This window comes from Ceratotherium simum, chromosome X, assembly GCF_057802395.1.
Source record: "Ceratotherium simum simum isolate JZ-2026a chromosome X, ASM5780239v1, whole genome shotgun sequence".
Lineage (NCBI taxonomy): Eukaryota > Metazoa > Chordata > Mammalia > Perissodactyla > Rhinocerotidae > Ceratotherium > Ceratotherium simum.
In genome coordinates, this window is record NC_141940.1 from 5,589,939 (window position 1) to 5,613,131 (window position 23,193).

General features: G+C 52.9%; 2 protein-coding genes and 1 long non-coding RNA gene across 3 annotated transcripts; 1 reads left to right on the top strand and 2 right to left on the bottom strand.

The window, feature by feature from the left end:
- Nucleotides 1-1,811: 1,811 nt before the first annotated feature.
- On the bottom strand, nt 1,812-2,683 carry LOC147911721 (uncharacterized). Its single transcript, XR_015550397.1, has 2 exons — nt 2,497-2,683; nt 1,812-2,093 (listed from the first exon to the last, which is right to left on the bottom strand). It is a non-coding gene; the product is annotated as an uncharacterized LOC147911721 (long non-coding RNA).
- A 580-nt stretch (nt 2,684-3,263) lies between these two features.
- On the top strand, nt 3,264-13,511 carry LOC101398657 (endothelium and lymphocyte associated ASCH domain 2). Its single transcript, XM_014797406.2, is given in 6 exon segments — nt 3,264-3,281; nt 5,408-6,116; nt 6,638-6,690; nt 9,149-9,431; nt 10,255-10,389; nt 10,392-13,511. Coding segments are annotated over 6 exon segments (1,284 nt in total). The 3' UTR covers nt 10,478-13,511.
- LOC147911722 (heat shock transcription factor, X-linked member 3-like) lies at nt 11,795-13,286 on the bottom strand. The gene is made up of 2 exons (XM_087426666.1): nt 12,795-13,286; nt 11,795-12,385 (listed from the first exon to the last, which is right to left on the bottom strand). Exons 1-2 carry the CDS (start codon nt 13,284-13,286, stop codon nt 11,795-11,797), a joined length of 1,083 nt encoding a protein of 360 aa, XP_087282792.1.
- Nucleotides 13,512-23,193: the final 9,682 nt, after the last annotated feature.

The window sequence follows — 23,193 nt, forward strand, 5'->3', positions numbered from 1 at the left end:
CCTGGGGCACCAATTCTGGGTGTTGATTCACCAGTTCTTTCAACATGGATTGCAAGGCCTCGTGCACAGTGAGGTCCTGACCACCCCGCCGACTGCGGGTCCTCTAATGCCGATCCCTGCTCTGCAGCTCCCTGATGGGCTGGGAAGGACTGTCAGCTCGGCATCACAGGCTGAAGGGACACCCTGCCCAACCCTGCTTTGCCCTGCTCCTGTCGTGGGTGTCAGTCCCCAGGCAGCGTTTGGCACTCCTCACTCCCTCTCAGGATCAGCTTCCTGAAGGATTCAACCTGAGACGGTTGGTTCTGGCGTGGTCCAAAAAGCAGGCAGTAAGGTGGGGTCTTGGTGCAGGACTGTTCATCACCCGCCCCACTGGTAATGAGGGCCCCATCCCAGCGCGTAGGTGGTGTGCAGACAGCCCAGCTGCTAGAACGCTCCTGTTAGAACTCTTCCTTGGGCCAGCAGATGGAGAGGAACTTCCTGGCAGGTGAGAAGATCCAGGCGTGTGGCACATATGGGAAGGACAACTCTAAGGACAATGGGAATGGATGGGGGTGACCTTTTTGCTTTGATGACCTGCAAGGGGATGAGAAGCCCGGGGTGATTAACAGACTGAAAACTAAGGGGGAGCCCCAGGGTCTCCTCAGTAGCTTACAAAGTGGCCCCTATCGCAGGCAGTGGACGACGGTCAAACTCAGGATTTGGTAGACGTGGTTGAACTTCAAAAACAGTTGAACATTCAACCCAGGCAGCCCTGTCAGGCCAATGTCAGAAGCCCCATGGGAAAATCTGCATCCCTGACATAAGGGACAGGGACATCTGAGAGAGGGCCCTGGAAGATCTAGACTCCCCAGACATCTCTGAAACTTCCGAGCCTGCGGCAGCGGCCCACCCCTTCCCATAAAGAGCTAGTGTATCCACCCCATCCCCGAGGAAGCACAAAATTGCACGCCTTTCCCCACGGGTGCCCGCCGTCTCAGGAGGTACGGGGAGCAACTGTCCCAGTTTGCTGTGGGTTGCAGTGCTAAAACCAGGAGAGTCCCACGAAAACCAGGAAGATGTGGTCGGCTTCCTGCCAGGCCCCCAACCAGAGTGAGGTCACCACACAACACAGGCAGAATGTGCCAGGCCTCGTAATGGACGGAAATGAACACCACCCCCTGGCCAAGGAACCGCAGTAGAAGACCTGGAGTGGCACTGAACGGCCAGAATCCAGGGGCTCAGGATGATGGACACCACTGACAAGGAGGCCTGACCCATCGAGTGGTGGAGGTGGTCAACAGAACACAACCTCCCTGGGGGCACAACGGATGGGCAACCGACCAAGGTACAACCTAAAATGGACACTCGAAAGAGCAAGAACAGATGGCAGGCAGCTGAGCGCAGCCACCCCAACAGACAAGTCATGATCCCTTGCCCAGGTTCTGCCCCTGAGCCAGGTTTTGGACCTGGAACTGTGGATTAGGGAGGTGGCCAGGACCGCAAGGGGAAGGACACTGCAGCGCCATGGCAAGTAGACACTGGAATGACCCCCTAGCCCTTCCCAAAGGGACCTCTGGCTATGCACTGGGTGACTGAACGCTGGGAAACAGGATTACCAGGCAGTTGAAGGCTGTTGGACACAGCGTCCAACTTGACATTGACATTGGAGACTCCATAAACTCGGTCTCTGCGTCCGCTTCAGGGGGACCCCCTGAGCTGGAGTTTCTGACCAGAGATGTCATTGGGTCCAAGGTATGCTGGGCCATGCCCGAGAATTTGTCAGTTGGTCTTGAGCGGGGAGAGCCTGGAACCCAATACACTCCAGAACAAGGTACAGAGCTTAGTGAGACACCTTCTGAGGAACCTCTCAGAACATGGGATAATACTTAACGTTAAATGAGAAAACATAAGACAGAATGCTCATACAGCATGAACTGAACTGAGTAAAGAGAAAACACAGGAAAAGAACCAGGGGAATAGGTCCAAATTGTGAGCGTTTATGCCTCCGTGTAGCGCCTCATGAGTGCCCTTTGTCCTGATTCTTCAGATACTTTCTGTACTTGCCAAAGTCGCCACTGAGCATGCAGATACTCAAGAGTTGGCTGAGGGGGTCTCTGCAACACAGCACATTAGTCCACTCATTCAAGCCCCCATCACCATGGCCACGGGATGGCAACACGTGCTCCAGATCCCCCACTCTCATAAACAAATAAGCTGGACCGCGCACGCTCGCTCGGCCACAGCATGACGTTTGGACGCCCTCCCTCAAGCTGTGGGGGGCCTGGTGCGTGGGTCATTGCTTATTTACTCAGAGACTGAGGAAAGTAAAGAAGACGTAGACTGAAGAGCTCAGGAGAGACAGAAACATGGAAATGAGCGTCTCCCCGCCCCCCAGTTAAAGGTGCTTTATTGGCTTGTGATATGAATGCAAGTGAGGAGGGTTTCCGGAAGTCCACAGAAACTCCCAAGGTTCCAACTCTGCTGGGCCACATTCTGTGTGCAGGCACCACAACTAACCAGTGGCGTCAAAGTAGCCCGCCCACGTCTGCAGGTTCCTTGTGGTGCAGCTTCTTCCTGTGGACTTGGAGTGTCACTAAGACAAAAGCAGAAATAACTACAGTTCACAGGTTGAACCACTGGATCTGGGCCATGTTGAGAGAGACATGGACAGCTAGAGCTGCCCGGTGGACAGAAAGGAAGGGGGTCAGGGAGTGTGCTGGTTGCAAACAGCACACGTGAGGGTCGGGAGGTAAAATGGGAGACTGGGGCAGAAGAAACAAGGTTCGCTGTCTTCCTGTAGCTGCATGGCTGCCCCAGGGCTTCTCTTCAGTAACACCAGGGCACGGAACTAAAGCCAAGCAGTGACAGAGGGAATTACAGAGATGAGAAGGAGCCCTTTCTCAGGGGCAGAGTGCTAGATGCAAGGGCACCTCCTATTCGGACCGCTTATCCCAGGTGGCGGCCTGGGGTGGATGGCAGCCTCCAGTGGGAGGGCGGTGGGACACTCCTGACCTCTGGGATCACTTACAGTTCGAGAGCCTAGGTGAATACTGAGTCCAAAGCAGGCCTGAAAAGAGAGGAGGAGTCTGAAACGCAAACAACCAAGGGGATTACCATCCAGTCTTCAAAATCAGCTCCCACAACTCTGAACCAAAGACCAGCAGCTCAACAGCAAGATGGGCAGAAGGCATTTCAGAGAGGAGGAAACCGGACCTGCTGAGAAGTGTATGAGGGAAACTGGGAGTCTGGGTCAAGCCGGTCCCAGACCGGTGGTGCCACAAAACATGCAGCAGGAGCAAACTGTAATGTTCTCTGGGCCTCAAAGTCAGAGAAGCACATGGGGTGCGGGAGGTAGCATTCTCCGTGGTGCAGTTTGCACCTCTCGACAAGTGAGGAGAACAGAACAGGTGACAGGCTCAGAGGAGGGGTCAGGTGTGGAGAAATCACACTGAGCAGAAAGGATGGGCTGGGCAGGAGAACATCTGGGCCACAGAGAGGGTGTGCAGCACCAGGGTGGTGAGCGCTGAGAGGCCCGGTGGTGGCAAGTGCCCAGGGCACAGCTGGAGCTGGGGGGGCTGGATGGACAGAGGTCACTGGAGGGGTGAAGGATAAGAAACTGCCAAGGCAAGTGCTCAGACAGGCCATCGGGGGCAGGGGGTTCTGCAGGGTGCTGCCCAGGGGGGACGAGAAAGGGAGGCCGACTCTGAGCAGGTCCTGTGGGCTCCGAAGAGGAGGCGACGTCCTGGGGATACGGTCACCGCAAAAAGCAGTGGTAGACATGGCAAGGACTTCCTGAAAGGAAGACAGGGTGCGTTATGCGGACGGAATCACGGTCTGGGGAAGAAAGCAGACCCCCTGCAGCCCTGAGGCCTAAACCCCAGGAAGGGACCCTCTGCTCCTCACCTCACCTCACCTCACGGCCAGCATTCCCGTTTCCTGGAGCTTCCACAAGGAGAGCGGAGGTGCAGCTCACTGAAAGAGAAAGCAGTCCTCTGTAGATTCCACATTTACTAAGTGACTACCGTGTCCTGGGCACCCGGCGTACACAAATCAGTAAGACCCAGTCCTTGCCTTCAAGGAACTCAGCGTTCCTGCGGGGGCCAGAGACTCTTGGAGAGCAGTTACAACCATGGGAGACAGGATCCCAGGGAAGGAAGGGAGGGAGGGAGGGAGGGAGGGAGGTCCAGAGTGCTACCAGAACTCAGGGACCAGAGTGCCTGCCACCAGGGGTGGGGCGGAGAAGGGGATGTTCAAGTTGTGCCTGGAAGGAGGACAGGAGTCTGCCAGGACAAGAGGAGGCGGGCATTCCAGCCCGCGGGAACCGCACGTGCCAAGGCTGGGAGTCCTGGCAGAGCACGTGCACTCAGGTTGCAGGGGCTCCCCAGCACAGTGACCCAATGTGTTGGGCGACAAGGGGGGAGAGAGCTGGGGCCAGCAGAAGGCCCTCCCAGGACCCTGAGGGGTTTGGGCTTAAACAGGAGAGGGCTGGGCAGGGTCCTCTGGAGGGGGTTGATGAGGGCAGATGCGCCCTTCAGGAACGGGACTGGTGGCCTGTGGAGCACCCACTGGAAGAGGAAAGACAGCAGGCGTCCAGGCCGGTGGGGAGGCTCAGGGACTAGCAGGGGCCCCACACTATGAGGCCGGAACTCAGGAAGTAGCAGTGGGGTCAGGAAGAGGAGCATTTATTCTGATCAGGCGTTTGGGATGCAAGGACCCAGGACTTGGTCATCAAGTCAAAGCCTAGTGAGGGCGCAGGGATCTCGAGGAGCCCAGAGGCCTCCACTCAGACCCCTGAGCCCCTAACTGAGTGGTCCAAGATAGGAGACAGCTCTGACAGGAAAGCAGGCTTTGTGGGGGACACGTCAGGTCTGAGGAGCAGCAGGAAAGAGGGGGGATGTTCCTTCTCACCTGCAAAGGCCATACCAAGTCCGCCCCTCAGGACCCCACTGGCACTCCCAGGGTGGCTTGGAGGAAGGAGACCCTAACACTCTGGCCGCAAGACTCAGCCTAGAGGCCCCGCCCTCTCCTCGCCTCCGCGTCTCCCGGGGTCCATTCAGAGGGTCAGCTTAGGTCGACCTTGGACTCCTGCCTACGGGTGCAGCGCGCACCGGGCGCCAAAGTCACAGGAGTCAAAAGGGCACTGCCTGGCCTCCGCCACCGAGCCAGCCTAGCCCACCCACCACGCGGCGCCCACGGCCCAAAGCTCCATCCCTGCCAGCCCCGCCCAGCTCCTCCCTGCCCCGCCCCCGCCCTTTCTCACACCTCGGCCTCCTCCTCGCCAGCGTTCCCCCAGCTCCTCCCCCGCAGCTCTTTCTCCCAGCTCTGTCCCATAGGTCTTCCCCAGCTCCTCCTCACTCACCTTTCGCCCAGCTCCTCCCCCAGCTCTTTCTCACAGCTCCTCGCCCAGCTCCGCCTTCACTTCCCATAGCTCCTCCTCCCTCAGCTCTTTCCCACAGGTCTGGCCCCCCTACTGCTCCCTCAGCGCCACCCAGCCCCGCCCCCAAGCTCCACGTGCCCCGCCCCTCCCTCTCCGTCCAGTTCCTTTTCCCCAATCCCGACCTGCTCCGGGCAGCTGGTCTCGAGCTCCGGACTTGGCCCGGTCGTCCCTCGGGGCTCAGGGCCCGGTGAGTCCATCAACGTCTCCTACTGGCCAGGGCCTGCGTGCGTTTGTGCGTGTCTACGTCATTGCGTGTCTCCGTCACGAGCTGGCTGCGTGCTGCGTGCTGCGTGCTGCGTGCGTACATACGTGTTGCGAGCCAGTGTACGCCTCAAAAAAGGGGCGTCAGCGTCTGAGCCAGGGCGGCGCGGTAGAAGAGCGTCGGCGCCTGTCACCTGTCGGCGGCCCTGGGTCTCCAGTTCCCGGGCGGCACCGGTGGCGGCGGCAGCGGCGCAGCCACCACGCGGGCCGGGCGCTCTGTCCTCTGACCGCGGCGCACGTCGTCTCCTCGCCTGGGCGTGGGAGGCGGTCGTCCCACCGCTGGCGGCCTTGGCAGGCCACGGGGAGGCGGAGGATTGTCTTGCCCAGTGGCCTCAGCCGGGTCGGCCCAGCGCGCCCGAGACTCGCTTGGCCGGTGGGGCCGGGAGCCGTGAGACCCGCACCGCCCGAAAGCATCCAGGACTCAGCCCTCCGCGGGACGGTACCGCTGGGCTGGGGTTTCCGGGCCGTGGGGCTGGGAGCACGCGCAGGGCACCCGAGGCCGCACTTCCCTGTCCCTTCCTCCTGCCACCTTCCCACGCCCGCCATCCTCTACGTGCGTGTGGACCGGCAACGTGCATCTGTGCTAGAAACGCGAGTGTGCTGGTCCCCTGCACCGCTAGGTCCGCCCTCATGCCTGCCCTCCCGCTTGGCCCTTCGGCTGTGACCTCACCCAGGCCACGGGGTCTGCTGGGCTGTCAGAACATGTCCCACTCCCATGAAGCGGTTTTCTGTGCTGCCGCTGGGGCATTATGTGGTCCTGGACCCAGCAAGGGGAGGAGAGACCCACTGCCGTGGTGAGCAGAACCAAACCAAGAGTGAGCTGTTTCCCTCCTGTTGGACCCTCCTTGGTCCCGCTGGCCTCCAGTCCCTGCTGAGTAGAAGACTGTTCTGCCATGTTAGCCTACGTTGCTGTCTCCTACCTGATGACCTTGTCTCATTATCCTTCTTGTCCTTGTGCAGGTGAAGAAGCTGAGACAAGAGGAACAGCCTTTCCTCCTCAGGCCACCAAGCAGGTACTCTCTGCCTCATGAGGCAGGAGGGCACTCAGCCCCCTTCGTGTTTTTACAGTTACCTCAGTTCTCTCTAGGGATTCCACCCGCGCAGTTCAGGTCTCCTTGTTGTGATTTTGTCCTGCTGCTGAGAAAAGGGCCAAGACACCAAGTGGCAGAAACTAGGCAAACCTGCAGTCCAGTCATCGACCCCAGGAGAAGAAATAGAAATGGCCAGGCCACAGGGGGACGGCCAGCTTCCCTCGTAAATAATCCAATCCCAATGAATAAGGCGACCCTTTGTCACCCATCAGGTTTGCAAAGCTTAAGCAGAAAGGTGGTGGTCAGTGCTGACAGGTGTGTGAGGAAATGGCACCCTTGCCTGCGGTTGGTGGAGTGTGCCCAGGTGAGCCTCCGTGGAAGGTGTCTTGCTGGTGCATATCAGCATCTCCGATGTGTGTGCTGCGTGATCCAGGCCTCCTCCTAAATGTGTCTTCAGTCGGCGACTGTTTGTGGTAATGTTCTTTACAGTGGCAGAAAGTGCAAAGCGGTCTGTGACTCGCCATCAGTAGGAGAAGAGTCAGTAAATTGCAGGGCAGCCAACAATGGGATCCCATACAGGCAGTGACAAATAGGATAGATGAAGATGTGCAGACATGAAAGGATGTGGCTGATCTGCCGTTAATGGAGAAATCGTTCTCCACCCTGTGGAGATGTCCAGGAAAGAGCGTACACCTCTGTATTAGTTTGCCAGGGTGGTCGCATCAAGGTATCACAGACCGGGTGGCTTAAACAACAGAAATTTATCGTCTCACAGTTCTGAAGGCCAGAAGTCCAAAATCAAGGTGTCGGCCGAGTCTGGCTCTTCTGAGGAGTGTGAGAGAGAATGTGGGCTGTCCTTGTCCCTGACTTCTGGTGGTTTGCTGGCAATCTTTGGCATCCCTCCTTCTGCCTTCAGCTTCACATGGTGTTCTTCTGCGTGCATGTCTCTTTAAATTTCCCTTTTGTAAGAACACCAGTCATCTTGGATGAGGGTCCACTCTAATGAGCTCATTTTAATTTGATTACCTCTGTGAAGACCTTTTCTCCAAATAAGGTCACATTCTGAGGTACTGGGGACTGAGACTTCAACACATGAAATCGGGGGGGACACAATGCAACCGATAGCAACCTACAGAGGCCCTGTGGTAGGAAGGAACTTGGAATTTTTCAGGGATGGAAGGACAGCCTTCGTGGGCTGCAGGGTGGTGAGTAAAGGGAGAGGAGAGCAGACAGCTGGGCGTGGGGTGGCAGATCACGCGAGGGCCTGGCAGGCCCTGGTGAGAAGTGTGAATCTGTTCTGGTTGGGGAAGGAAGCCCCTGAAAGTTACTGGGCTAGGTGCCCTAGGTGCCTTGTCCCTGTCCTCACAGCCACGTGGAGACTGAGGCTCCCTGTGGTGCCATGACCCAGCTGAGATTCGGGCCCGGGACCCTACTCCTCCCAGTGCACAGCTCTGTCCTCCAGCGAGAAGGAGGGACCCTTCAAGGTACAAGGAAAGGAGGCAAGGACAGGGGTTGCATGCAGTCAGGTCGGCTGTTATTGTGTGCCGTCTTTTCATTTCTCAATGCCCTCTTCTCAGCTGTAGAGTGGGGTGACAGTAGCACTGCCCCATACCTGGTTACCTGAGGATTGAATTCTATGATCCGTCATGGATCGTGCCCGTCCCAGGGCCTGGCATGGAGGCGGTGCGTGCACATCGCTACCAATTGTTCCTACTCTCGTTATTCGTTTCTCTAGGCTCTTGGCGTCTGCTGACAGTAGAGACTAGTGGTGCAGGAAGGGGTTGAAGGAGGATAGCACCCAAAGGGGTCAGGAGGAGACACCCGACGGGGCCATCTGAGATCAAGGGCATCCCCAGGGCCCAGCTGAGGTTGGATACTGAGGATTTCTGCTTAGCAGCCCTGCGCTAGGGGCTGGTGAGGTGTGGAACCCACAGTGCCTTGGTGGTGGCAGTGCCAGGAAGCTGAGAGTGCTGGGGTGGGTGAGGGTGGCAGGAGAAGAAGCAAAGCCCAGGACTGACCCTGGCTGTGGTGGGAGAGGGCTAGAGCCAGCCCACTGCACTGTGAAGCCAAGGGTCCCTCCCTCCCTCCTATGTGCTGCTCTGGGGTTCAGTGGTCTGTTGTAGAACTGATCACGTGCTCTCCTGGCTGTGATGTTCTCTGGGGGTCCTGAATCTCCTCCGTGAGCTCCCCAAAGACTCCATCTGATGGGCGGGTCATCCGAGTCAGCAACCCCTTCCGTCGGGCCTATCGGCAGACTGCCTGGTGATTGGAAGAAGGAGCCAACACTCTCTACTCCCCCACCGTCCAGGTCACTGGGGGTTCAGGGCACCCGGGCAGGGGGGACGGGTGGGACGTTGGGGAGAGGTCAGGCCCTCGGGCCATGAGCTTGGAGTGCTGGTGCGTGATGTTGATTGACATTCATTGTTCTTTGTTTCCACAGGCCACCGGAGGCCGGAGGAGCCCTGGGGAGAGGAAGTTCAGCTGCCTCTCCTTTCAGCAGCCCTATGCAGGTTTTGTCTTAAATGGGGTCAAGACCCTGGAGACACGTTGGCGTCCCCTGCTGAGCAGCCACCGCAACTGTACCATCGCCATTCACATTGCTCACAGGGACTGGGAAGATGCCGCCTGGAGGGAGCTGCTGGTGGAGAGGCTGTGGCGGACCCCTGCTCAGATTCAGGCCTTACTCTGGGAAGAGGAAAAGTATGGCTGTGGAGTGATAGCTGGCAAGTGATGCGGTGCCGAGCACTGCTCAGACACCTTGCAGGGCTGCCCCCAGGATCTTGCTCAGGAGTTTTGTGGCTTGTTTTCTTTTGAACTGCTGTGTGTGTGGGCTGTGTGGTTTCTCTAAGCACCACACGTTCAGAGGGGCAGCAAGGGTCCCTGGGCTGGGGGTCGGTGGGCTGAGGTTCCACGACCTGGGGTGAACTGTTTGTCCATCCTGGGCCTCTGTTCCCGTGTGTGATCTGAGAGGCAGGGACAGGTCCGAATCTGCATGTGGTGTTTGCCCGTGTGTGTATGTGCTTCCATGTGCATGCGTGTGGCAGCAGCACACGCGGAGTGGGTTGGGGTGGCCTCTAGACTCAGGCTGCCTGCCTGACATCATATGCGTGTCCCACCCCCAGTGCCCACCGCATACTGGGCAAGTCCCCTAACCCCTCAATGGTTGAGGTACCACATCAGCTCCTGTCGCCTGGTGAAGTGCTTGGGGACCCAATGGCCTGTAGGTTCCCTGCAGCGGCCGGGGCCCTTGTAATCTGTACCTGCTGCCCTCAGCAGTCTGACTGGGACCTGCCCATTATTTTGGTGGGGTTATTGAGGCAAGCCCCTCTCCTCCTCATTGTCTCAACCTTGGCCTCACCCGGAATCCCGTTGACAGAGTTTGGCACGTCAGAAATGCTCACTCCGAGAGACCCAGCTCACTCCGTGTCCATTGGGTGACATCGTCTTAGTCTCTAGTGGTTTTAACTGTGAAAACCATGTTCTCTCACAGGCAGGCCTTGGTTTATGGAAGAGAAGACATCTCTATGCTTCTCTCTCTGTGCACAGGGCTCATTGACATTGGGGAAACTTTGCAGTGCCCAGAGGACTTAGCTCCTGATGAGGTTGTGGAACTGGAAAGTCAAGCTGTACTGACCAACCTGAAGCAGAAGTTCCTGACTGTGCTTTCAAACCCCAGGTGGTTATGGAGCCCATACCCAGGAAAGGCGGAAGGGATATCTTCCAGGTAGACATCCTAGAGCACCTGATCCCCTTGGGGCAGGAGGCCTGATGAACGTGGGCTCCTCAGAGAGGGGTTACTGAGAAACCAGCTAAATCATGACCCATCAACTTGCCGTCATACAATGGATGTGTAAATCAGTCTCAATGTGAATTGGCACCACAGTGGAGGGCGCTACCCACCATGTGCTGTGCATGTAAACAGATTTCTCCACTCGGATGCAGGGACGGGTAAGTGGGACTTTGCTTGCAAGATGCCTCTCTGGGCTCAGGGACAATCTCAAGGACTTTGACCTTTAGGAAAAATGGAAAGCTGCCAATATATGTCTTGGCATTGCCACTAATTTGGGTCCAGCTGATTTCTGGATTCCATGAAGAAATATGTTTTAAGAGAACTCTTTAGTGTTCTCCTCTCTCTTTGTTCTGGTCAAACTCATAGAATGTTTGAAAAACATCCAGGGGACATTGTGTGAAGGCTGGGAGTGGGTGCTGAATGATCGCTTGAGAGTGACCAGCCCTGGATGGCCTCATTCCTGATGAAGAGGACATCAGACTTGGACCCAGAGCAGCTGTGTGTCCTTGCAAATGACTGTTGCTCTGTTGTCAAGTGTCCCGTGGCTCACGGAGCATGCGTGTTAGACATGTCACACGGCTACTTCATGTCCTTCCTGTCTAAATACAGCTCTCTTGGATGAGTGATAGGTAGTGTTGTTTATTTTGTGGGAAATCTTTCTTTCTTTCTTTCTTTTGGCCATTTCTTAGCAAGGTTTCTAGTGGTTGTTACCTGTGAGGATGACGGGCTTTCCCCCAGGCATTGACTGGAATAACCTGTCTCTTCTGAGTCAGACTGCAGTGGTTGGACATCCCCGGGCAAGTGGGGTGGCCCTGCTATTAGGTGGACCTCTTTGGAAGGCCCCTGGCTCTTGGGCCAGAGACGTCCAGCTCCTGATCAGAAACTTCCTAGTATCATAGGGGAACCCGTGAGGAAAGACCCTCCTGTTTCAAGACACATGCATAGTGTAAGGCGATACCCCCAAGGTCAAGAGCCAGGCTGTTCTGTCTCCTGACCTCCAGGCAAGGCTCAGGGAACCAGGTCTTCCAGGGCTTGCCTCAAGACTCCTTAGCCAAATCCTCGGCTGAGTGTCTGAAAATGCTGCTGCTTCAAGTGAAGGAGGACAACAGGGATCAAAACCTGTTTGGGGCCTGGATTTCCTGTTGCCTCAGGCTTATCTGATGAGGTGTGTGTAGTATCGAAAGTTAGGAAGAACACCGACTCACAATTCTCATTAGATTGTTTATTTACTCCCATGGAGTTTTGCATCTTGGTTATAAAACGGTGATGTTTATCTGTCACCACTGACCTGTGAGCTTAGGGACCCGGATTGTCCTTGCACTGCTCACAGAGTACACATTTGTGATCTGAGGAGCCTTCCTGCTCCTCGTCCTCGTCAGGGGCCTCGTATGCGGACATGACTGAAAGGGCAGCCAGCAGGATGAAATAACAGGTGTTGTACAAGGACATCACAAAATTGTAATCTGAGTAATCTGAGGGGCTGGCGGGTGGTTCCCCTGTGCCGTCCCTTCTGGCAGTAGCCAGGGGCACAAACATATCATTGCTGGACGGGCCCTCCCCACTTGGGCTGCCTGGCTCACTTGGGCGATGGTTTTCCGTGGCAAGTCTGGCTACAAAGGTCACAGAACAGATACTAGAGCACGTGAACTGCCAGCTGCCACTGGGTCCCTGAGCATTTGGGGCTTCCTTCTGGGCCTTTTTGTTGGCTTCTTTGGTGGGTTCGTTGCGATGGATTCTTGGGGAGTGCCTCGTAGCTGCTACCTGCTTTTTTCTCTTGGGAGTTGTTGCACTGGTCCCTGGGCAGGCGATAATTCTCAGGTCTCCTCTTCTCCGAATGTTCTCAATGAGCAGAGGCTTGTCTCTCTGAAAGTTGGGGTTTCGGTAGATCTGAAAGAAAATCAATCCTGTTAGTCATTCTGGGAGCAAATATTCACCGCCCCCCCAATCATAATGGTCTTGTTTTCCTATGGAGAAAAGATATTTTTAAATTGCTGTCAAGTTTCCTTATGCCCTAGAGCCTAAGCTCACTAAACATACGTAATTCATAGGTTAAGGTGTTAATCTCTCTCCTTGACGTTAACTGACCTCTCAGAATCTTTAGTCATACCTACAGATTATCTCTAAGGAGGTTGTAGTTTCATAGGAACATCTGTACTTTCTCATCTTTCGATAATGTCTCATGTGAAAAAAGTTATCCTCAGAAATTAAACCCTTTCAGTGTATCATTCATCTTGGACTACTAGGAAGATATTCGAGTGACAGAGATGATAGGAAAGGGAAGGACTTGCTACTTTACCATCATTCTCTTGTTCCCTGGAGAGTGAGCCGAAGAGTCATCTGGACGTATTTTGCTGAATCCATGGAGATTCAGTTGGCGGATAAAAGTCTTCAAGCTGTCTGTTTCAAAAATTCTCGCTGCACCTCTCCGGTTAAGAATCTCCCTCTGGAAAAGATCTTCTTCGATGATCAAGGTGTCTCCGTCGTCATTCCAGCGCACAGACGTGAAGGCGCTGTCCTCTGCTAACATCCAAAGCTTTCTGGGGAAGGAGAGCCCGAGAAGATCGTTTTCTTCCATGTGGGCTGTGCCTTGGTTTGGATCCTGTGGTCGTCGGTCATCTTGGGGGCCTGGATCTTGCCTCATGGCTTGGTCACTGTGGTTCTCCAAAAACTCCCTTGAATCCAAATTTGGATCCAGGGATGAATTAGATGGGACCCCTGTTGCTGACTCTCTATTACCTGATGGGGCCAGCTCGACTTGATCTATCTGGTCAGTACTCTGACTAGCCATGGAGCTAGTCTAGGTCAGGAGCATGTTCTACCCAAGACCTTATCACTGAACTCTGGAGTCAGAAATGCCTTCAGTCAGAGCAGGGATGCCCAGTAAAGACTGTCCACAAAATTCTAGAGTCTCGGTAGTTGGGCAACCAGCTGCTTAAGTCATCATTCTCTTCAGTTGTCACATGATGTCACAAGGGTGGCTCACAGCTGGTCTGGAGAGGGAGCCCTGGCCAAGTGTGGGGGAGGGGAGGGGTGTGGGGTCCCAGCTTCTCTCTTTTCTACAAGTAAAGAAACCTATGGTTTGAGTTCCCAGAAAAGGCTCCCATCTGCTGCCAGGCACATTATTTCATGGGGCCAGGCCTTGGATGGGTTGAGAAACCATGATCCTATCTCCACTCCCACCCCTGAAGATGGGGAGGTGGGCCTGTTGCTGAGCTCTCTGATTTGCTCAAGGACCAGGCCCTGGTTAGTTCTAGCTTGGCTCCCACCAAGACTAGGTGGGTCAGATGGGCCTCTGAGAGACTGCGCCTCCCAGAAGAGGGTGGTCCCTAGCAGGCTGATTGGCCTAGTCTAGGTTGGTCGCCCCCTCCCTTTCTGCTTTGGTCTCTTCCAGCTACTCCTGCGAGTTGGTTGGTCCTGCTCAGGACCAAACAAAGAGTCCTGCTTTCTTGCCCCTGGGTCAAGTTGTCCCCAGAGTAGGGCTGTGCTGGAGCACAGTGGGAGTGCTTCTTAGGTTCCCCAAACTCTCACCCAAAGCACCGGCATGTGAAGTGGGTGGCTGCATCTTGCACTCTGCGTGGGAGGGAGTCTCCTCTTGAGCTCTGCTTGTCCCCAAATCTCATCCTTCTCCAGAACACAACAGAATTGTCTCTAGTTTCCATTTCTTCCCCATAGAAACTCTTCTTGTTGCCCAGGATGAGCTCACTTTGGGAACACCTGTATTTGCCCTTTTCAAATCACCTTCCCCAGATGCTCGGATTCAGCCTCCCTTGAGACTGCCTCTAAAGCCCTATTTCCTTTCTTCAATAGAGTGGTTTGGCTTCTTCTCTCCAAGATTTCTGGCTTCCCACTTCCAAATTGGATCTCCTTTGGTACTTCCCCTTTTGATTACTTGATTTGGGGGCCCAGCATCTATTCTGTTCTGTTGATACAGCATTTCACTGACCTACTCCCATGAGCCAGCCTTGCTCTCCTTGCCCCAAGTTCACGCCCACTCCCCAGCCGTGTGTCCCTCCCCTGCCATTACCTGGATGGTAGGTCCATTGAATAATTTTGCTTGCTCTTGGGTTAGACTCATTTCAAAGGGCCTACTTTACATAGACTCACTCCCAAGGAACATTCCTGCTCGTTTAGCTAGACGTGTGTAAAAGAAGTCAACATGAAGATACCCCTCAATGTGTATTTGAAAATAGATGAGAGTCTGGGTGTCGAATGGGACAAAACCCAAATGAAAGTCATCCTCATCATAGATTAGAGGATACGACAGTGATTTTGGTCATACATATTCTGTAGCCCTTCTGGACAACTTTGTTGTTAATATTCACTCCACATAGGGGGATAGACTGGTATTGTGGGAAGGCCCCACCTGCAAAGATCGTAGGTACTTGTCCTGGTTCTGCCACTAAGTAGGGTCATTTCCCCTCACTGAGGGTCTATGCTTTGTTTCTAAAAGGGGAGTGCCAAGTGATTTTGAAAGAGAATCTCCCGAGATGCCTTTCAGTCTAGGGACTATAACCCTTAAGGGAGCCCCTAGGTCTAGATTTGGGCTTGGTCTGTGGTCTTTGTGCTTCTAAACAGGTTTCCAAAGCGTTATTTCAAGAAGTCAGTTTATCCTGTATGGACATCCCATCAGAGTCTAAGAATTTAAATGGAGGCCTTTAATGGCTTCTCAGAAGAGGGCTCCTAGAGTCTCTGGATGAACAGCCAGCTCCCTTCAGTTGCACACCCAAGTGTTTTTGCTTCAGTGAGCTCTTTAAAGTCCGAAAATGAAATTTCCCTGTGGCATGTGCTAGCTCATGAACTCTGCCGATGACTTATACAAAGGGATTGGGCCATTGGTGGGAGAGGAGAAAATGACGCGGGAAACCACAGCCTGGCCTTCTGCAGAGAGCAGGTATTTCCTTGATGTGCTTTAGGCACTCTTACATCCTGAGTCTTCTGTAGGACCGTTAGCTCGTCTCCTTTGTTTCAGGAGTCACCGAATTTCCACTGGGGTTAAGAATCTAGGACACGAGGCTCATCTTGTTCTCTGAAAATGAAACGTTCACAGTGCTGACTTCAGTCTAATTGATGAAAGGCACTATGGAAATGGCCTCCCTCGACTAAGCCTTCTCAGTCTCAGAATTTCAACCCTGGGCCTTGTGGCCACCAGTCTGACAGTGTTTATTAGGTAGCTACCACGCTCAAGCCTCTTGGAGAGAAATGATTGCTTGGCTCTTCAGTGCTCCAGAGGCCCCAGAGATGACTCATACGTGTTGCCGCCTTATGGACCAAATCCCCAGAGTCAGGTGACTTGAGAAGAGCACAGTTGATTGGGCTCCGTGGACAGCCACCTAGGAGGGAAAGTAATTTCAGTCTGGACTGGCTGCGGCTTCTGCACAGCCTGCAGCCATGGAGAAAGTGCATAGTTCTGAGCTACGGGGCCCAGGGCCTGGGGCAGCCAAGGGGCAAGCCTGGTTGTGTGGCCTTTTGTGCCTCCCCCACCTTCTTGCCCCACTTCGCGCCCAGGGTCACAGTGGGAGCTGCCTCTTTACTGGTCTCCCTCCGCCGCCTTGGCACCAGCTGTGCCCCAGCAGTTGGTTTATATCGCACCTGAGGGGTCTGTCTCAGCCATGGCTCAGACACAGGCCCTCGTGTCATCCGAAGCCTGCCCTTTCCATTCCCCCAGCCACTGTGCTCCTCTTACCCACTCCGGCATCTGCCAGCCCAGAGGCCTTCCAGCTGCTTTCACTCACCATCTGCTGGGCTCCAGCCCCACTGGGCCCCTGGCGCTATTCTCTGACACGGTGGGAGCTCCTGTCAGGAATGGTGCTTGTGCTGACCCCTCGTATGGCAATGCCCTTCCCTGTCCAGAGGCCACTCATCCTGTCGGGGTCCCGCTCCAAGGCTGCCTCTTCAGTAAGTCCTTCCTCCCATCCCAGGTCCCCCTCACAGCTCCTTCTCTGGGGCTCCCACAGCCCAGCAGCCACATCCAGTGCCAGTTGGGTTGCTCCTGCCCCCTGTGAGGTTGGGTGGGTCTGTCTCTCCCTCCAGACTAGGAAGGAGGACCTTGAGGATGGCAGAGACCATGATGTGAACCCAGTCCCCGGTATACATGTTGGAATGAAGGAAGTTCTGTGTCACCAGGACCTGGGTGGGGTTTAGTGTCCTTGAAAGCAGCTCTGCCTTGTAACAGCGACCATAGGAGCAGATGTGGAGGGCTCCTGCATCACTGGCTGTGGGAGTGCTCTGAGGGTCTGTGCCATTTGCTCTTCAGCACAGTCCCTGGGCAGGTTCCAGGAAAGACCCAAGCCTGGGCCATAGCAGGTGGAGTCACGGGCCCAGGTTCCACCCTGAGGAAGAAGTAGAGCCAGGATGGGGCCCACAGCCTCACCCCCAGACGGGGGCCTTCTGTGTGCCGTGAAGCCACCTGCACACTGCAGGACAAGCAGCAAAGGAGAGTCTTTCTTGTTTGGTGGTGTCTCATTTTGTAGTTGTCCAAGGCTAAGGGCATGCTGGTAAACATGTCCTAAGAGGCTAAAAATGGCACGGGGGCCATTGGGTGAAATGCGCCTTTCTAAAGGAGCCACGTGCAAGCTTTGTTAGCAGCCTGCTTCCTCCCCTTGCCTTAGACAGGGAGGCCTGGATTCTAGGAATTTCCACTAGCCTTATTCTCCTTTACGGACATTATCCCGGTACGAATTGTGGCATTCAAGTCAGTCTCAATCAATCTCTCTGGTGTAAACTCTTTGAGGATTGGAAACAGAACAAGCCTTCTGATGATTTTTGCCTATTGGAGACCCTGGAAAAAGGAAGACCACTTGGGAAAGAGAAGCAGTCTCCAGATGGAGATAGACTTGTAGAGATTTAAAAAGCAGTGTTCAGGTTGTGTTATACTGACGAGCCAAAGAGGCATGACCTGTGTGTATGGGCCCCTAGGTGGTATATTTCTCCACAGCAGTCTGAGTCCTGTTGGCTTAAAAACCTGCCAGCTCTCAACTCAAATTTTCACATATGAAGTTGTTTCACACAGTCCTCATACTAGCAGATTTTTGGCCTTTTAGAACCTTCCTGCTTCGTGTACCCCACCAAACTTCAACCCACATCTGCTAAGAATAGATAAGATAGAGCCTTGTGGCCCTATGACCCCAGGCCACTGCCCCGAACTGCTGAGCAACATCCGTTACACACATGGGCCCCCTCTCTGATGCCTCTCTCCCAGCAGCTCCCCTGCCTTCCTCCCATAGTCCAACTAACAAAAGACCACAGACTGGGTCGCTTATAGACGACAGAAATTTGATTCTAATCATTCCGGAGACTGGAAGATCAAGGCGCCAGCATGGTGGGATGAGGTACCTCTTCCGGGTTCCTAGCCGCCAACTTCTCACTGTGTCCTCACACGGTGGAAGGGGCTGGGAATGTCTCTGGGGCCTCTTTTTGAAGGTGATTCGCATCCATGGGGGCTCCACCTTCCTGACTTAAGCAACTCCCAAAGGCCCCACCTTGCAATGCACTCGTCTTTGGAGATTAGGGTTTCAACATATGCATTTGGGGGGACACATTAGTTCGACCATAGTGCTCCCCTTCTGAGACTGCCCTCCTGACCCATAAAGCCCCGGACAATCACCTGCTGTGAGGGAGTCCCCTCTAATGCAATCCTGTTGAGACACCACCCAGTAAAGCTTGTGGTGTGTTGCTGCCTCCCCTGGTCATCTCTTCTTCCTGGATCAGCCCCCAATCCTTCCAACCCCCTACAGTTGGCTAATGAGCTCTTGTGAAATCACGTCTGACACTTAGAGGCTGATGATTATGCGACCTGAGGTGCATGTTTTTCAGGGGTCGATTGGGAGGGACTCTAAGGCTGACAAGGCAAAAAGGGCTTAGGAAAGCGTTCCTTGTCACTCAGACTTGGACTGCTGCCGTCTGTCCTTGCAGCGTCTCGGCTTTCCTGCTGCTGCAGAAAAGCCACTGACTTTTTGTGGACCCCAGACTCACAAATCCTAATGGACTGGCTTTAACTCTAAGCTAAAACCTGAAACTGTCCACGATGGTCTGATTCAGCCTCAGCGCGAGCTGTGCTGAATGGAGAGCAGGCCAAGCTCAATGAACAGGTCTTGGACTCTGGGACTGTTGCAGATTTGGGGCATCCCTCTGTGGGGTCCGAATCTGTCATAGCATCTTGGGTGCTGTCCTGCACCATCTGGGTCTTTTGCAGATGCCTGCGATGAAGGGCTTGATATGGGATGGGGCCAAGTGAGATGGAGCTGCCCATGGGCACTGCTTTTCTGGGGCAGATGGTTGCACTCCTAACTTGGCGTTCCTGTGAAAGTTGTACATCCGGGGAGGGCCCATCGCAGGGACTGGGAGCCCTCCACGCACTTCAGACAGATCCCACTCAGACCCCCTCTCGGGACGTTCTTCTGCCGTCGACTAGCCGGGTTAGTCGCAGTTTGCAACAAGGACCGATTACCTGACTGTTTCCCTCACTCTCCTGGCGCAGGCACCAGGCGGTGTGAGTGTTAACGGAGCTGTCCCCAGAAAGGCATTGCTCTCTTCTCCACCCCTCACTGCAGAAGCGATCAGGATGAAAAGAGTTATGTAAATCCATTTTGAAAATTGTGGAAAACCAGGATTTCATCCGGACCACTTCCCGAACATGACGTGTCTTTCTGGCTCACTTGTATGCCAGTGTTTCTCTGTGAAAATGCTTTTGTCCCTCTTGCATACAACCCTTCCAGAGCAGAAAGGGTCTGGGGGAGAAGAGGGGATGATGGAAACAATGTAAAGTTTGATCACTGAATGGCACACACTGATTTTGTAAGGATGGAGGAAAAACAAAACCCGACAGCTGGGAAGGTGTGGTGCACGGGAAGGGCTTTTTGATCTTGGTTTTCCAGAAGTGCTCCTGGAAGCTTTGCCCTCCTCCTGAAGGAGAACGCACCATGCTGCCTTTGCAAGCTGCCTCAAGTGATGGACTCCAAACTGACTGCTGAGCCTGGGAGCACACCTGACAGCACTGACTATGACACAGCCGGGGTTGGGCCCAGCTCTGGCACTTTTCACACAGAACGCCTGCACCACTCGTCGTCGACACTGGTCACAGGCAGCTAAAATTGTTCGGGACAGATTGCCTTGACCACACTCTCTGGCTCCCAGGGGCCCCCTTGTGGTGTTCTAGCTAGGAGATGGGCCTTCAGTCTCCTGACACAACTGTGCACTTCCCTCGAATGGGTCTGACTCGCTGGCCAAGTGGCAGGAGCATAGGGCGAGAGTGTGGAAATTAATAAAAGAAACCTTAACTAAATTGGATTGGAGTTGGAAAGGCCTGCAGAGGGAGCTATCACACCCTATCATACATCCTCAATTACACGAAACAGGAAGAAGTGGACCCTGGTACCTTGGACAGGAAGTAAAACTACTTTACTAGTGAAGGAAGATTTCTCTCCCCACCCAGCAACAGCCCAGCCAATGAGAAATGCCATGCTCAGCCAATGAGAAGCTGTTGCCGCTCTGAACTGTTACTTTCCCCCAAAGGACTTTCACTTAGAACAGCCCCTCCCTACTCCCCCTTTTCCTCTACAAAAGCAGCTCCCCTCCTTTCCTTTCCGGATTTGCCTATGGTTTGCCATAGCATGCATATCCCACATTACAATTCTTTTGTCTATTCCTGAATAAACTCATTTTGAGATAAAATAACAGGCATTTGGCTTTTTAAGTTGACAAGAGAAATAACAGAAGGGATTCCTCTCACACTTTTGGTTCCCTCTGGCTTCTTTCAAGAAGTTTCCTTTCTGTTTGATTTTCTGCAGTTTGAATATGATATGTCTGGATGTACATTTTTTTTGGTTATTTATCCTGCTTGGTGTTCAATGACCTTCCTGAATCTCTGGTTTCAAGTCTATCATTACTTTTGGGAAATCCTCAGCCATTAATACTTCCAATATTTCTTCTGTTTCTTTCTCTCTTTCTTCCCCTTCTGGTATTCCACTAATGAATATGTTTCACCTTTTGCACTTGTCCCGCATTTCTTTGGTATTTTCTTCCATCTTTTTCATTCTTTATTCTGTTTACATTTCAGTTTTGGACATTGCTGTCGACGTTTCTTCAAGCTGGCTCATTCTGTCCTCAGCGGGGTCAAGTCTATTGATGAGCCCATCAAAGGCAGTCTTCCTTTCTGTTACAGTGTCCTTTTTTAATAAAATATATATTTTTTGTGGGAAAATACACATAACATAAAATTTACCATCCTATTTTTAAATGTATAGTTCAGTGGTATTAAGTACATTCTTATGGTTGCACAACCATCACCATCATCAATCTACAGAATTCTTTTCATCTTGCAGTACTGAAACTCTATGCCCATTAAACAATAACTCCTCATTCCGCCTTTTCCCTAACCCCTGGCACCTATCATCCTACTTTCTGTCTCTATGAATTTGACTATTCTAAGTACCTCATATAAGTGAAGTCACACAGCATTTGTGTTTTTGTGTCTGGATTATTTTACTTAGCATGATGTCCTCAAGGCTCATCTGTGTTGTAGCATGTTGACCTAATACAAATAAACAGCCAGTTATTTTAACATGAAAATGGTTCATTCAGGAACAACAAAGAATTGCAGTGGGGGCGTACGGCCCTGTGGCTTAGCAGTTAAGTGCGTGCGCTCCACTATGGGCAGCCTGCGTTCAGATCCGGCGCGCACTGAAGCACCGCTTCTCTGGCCATGCTGAGGCCGCGTCCCACATACGGCAACTATGAGGATGTGCAACTATGACATACAACTATCTACTGGGGCTTTGGGGAAAAAAAGGAGGAGGATTGGCAATAGATGTTAGCTCAGAGCCGGTCTTCATCAGCAAAAAGAGGGGGATTAGCGTGGATGTTAGCTCAGGGCTGATCTTCCTCACACAAACAAAAAAATAGAATTGCAAAGGGGGACACGTGGTCTGTGGCAAACCAGAGGTATCTCCAGAGAAACAAAGGAGAAAAACATTCTTTTATGAAGCTTTGAGGGGCTGTTATAAACAAATCGTCCACTGGAGGAACCTGGAACTTCAAAGTATGGTGAGTTTTCATTGGATGAGTTATGGACAACTCTCGTTGGCTGAACTGTTGCTCGGCAAGCAGGAATGACTTCCTTCCTTCCGCTGCATCTTCCTGTGGGAGATGCAAGGTATTTCTCTTCCTGTTGGGGTCTGTAGTGTGCATTGAGAGGCTCCTGCATGAGAATTCTCTCTTCTGGCCTCCTGACTTCATTTAAAATGAGTTTTTGTGTCTTAATGTTCACCAGCGAATGTCAGAATTTCCTGCCTTTTTAAGGCTGAATAATATTCCAGTGTATGTTTATACCACATTTTCCTTATCCATTCACCTGTTGATAGATGCTTGCTTTGCTCACACTCTTCTTGTGTTCTGAGACTCAATTTCAACGTTGGAGGTGGGCGGTTCCCACACATACAACAAGCAATTCTCTGACACCCTATTGGTGTTCAAGAATTCCAGTCGGTTCTGACACTATCTACCTGTAGACAGCATCAGATTCCACAGGTAAGGGCTCAGTCCTACAAGACTGCCCCAGCCCCTGGTTCAGATGCCAATCACAAGCCCAGGTTCTTACCCATGCCTCTCACTAACCAGCTACAGATTGGAGGTTCCAACGACCCCCTACAACTCAAGGTGCCAATTGCAAATGCAGGTTATTACCTGTACTTCTGACCCGCTGACTAGAAATCCGAGGTTCCAATGACCCCCTCCTCAGGTTAAATTAATTTGCCAGAGTGGCTCACAGAACTCAGAGAAACAGTTACTTACCAGATCACTGGTTTATTGTAAAAGGATAGACCTCAGGAACAGCCAGATGTAGAGCTGCATAGGGCAAGGTACATAAGAAGGGGCACAGAACTTCCATACCCCCTCCAGGCACACCACTGTCCCCGAATCTCCACATGTTCACCAACCCAGAAGCTCTCCAAACCCTGATCTCTTGGGTTTTTATGGAGACTTTATTACGTTGTCAAGAGTGATTAAATCATTGGCCATTGGTCACTGATTCAATCTCTAGGCCCTCTCCCCTTCACAGGGGTCAGGACAGTGGGACTAAAAGTTCCAACCCTCTAATCCCATGCTTGGTTCTCTTGGCATAGCCCCCATCCTTGGGTGGGTTCCAAAAGTCAGCTCATTAATAACAAGAGACACCTCGGTCACTCTCAACAGTTAGAACATTCCAAGGGATTTGGGAGCTGTGAGTCAGGAACCCTGGACAAAGACCAATTTATATGAGAAATACATGTTGGTCATCTGAATGACCAAATATAAATTTTTCTCAAAGTCACAATGTCACACTCACATTTTAGCTATTATGAATAATGCTGCTATGAACATGGGTGTACAGATACCTTTTTGAGACCCAGCTTTCAATTCGTTTGTGTACATACTCAGAAGAAGGATTGCTGGATCTTACGGTAAATCTATTTTTAATTTTTTGAGGAAATGTCATACTGTCTTCCAAAGCGGCTGTATCATCATACATTCCCACCAACCGTGCACAATGGTTCCAGTTTCTCAACATCCTCGCTAAGACATGTTATTTTCTGGGATTTTTTTTCTTTTTTTTTGATAGTAGCCATCCGGATGAGTGTGAGGTCATATCTCCTTGTGGTTTTGATTTGCATTTCCCTAATGATTGGTCATGTTGAGCACCTTTTCATTTGCTTATTGGC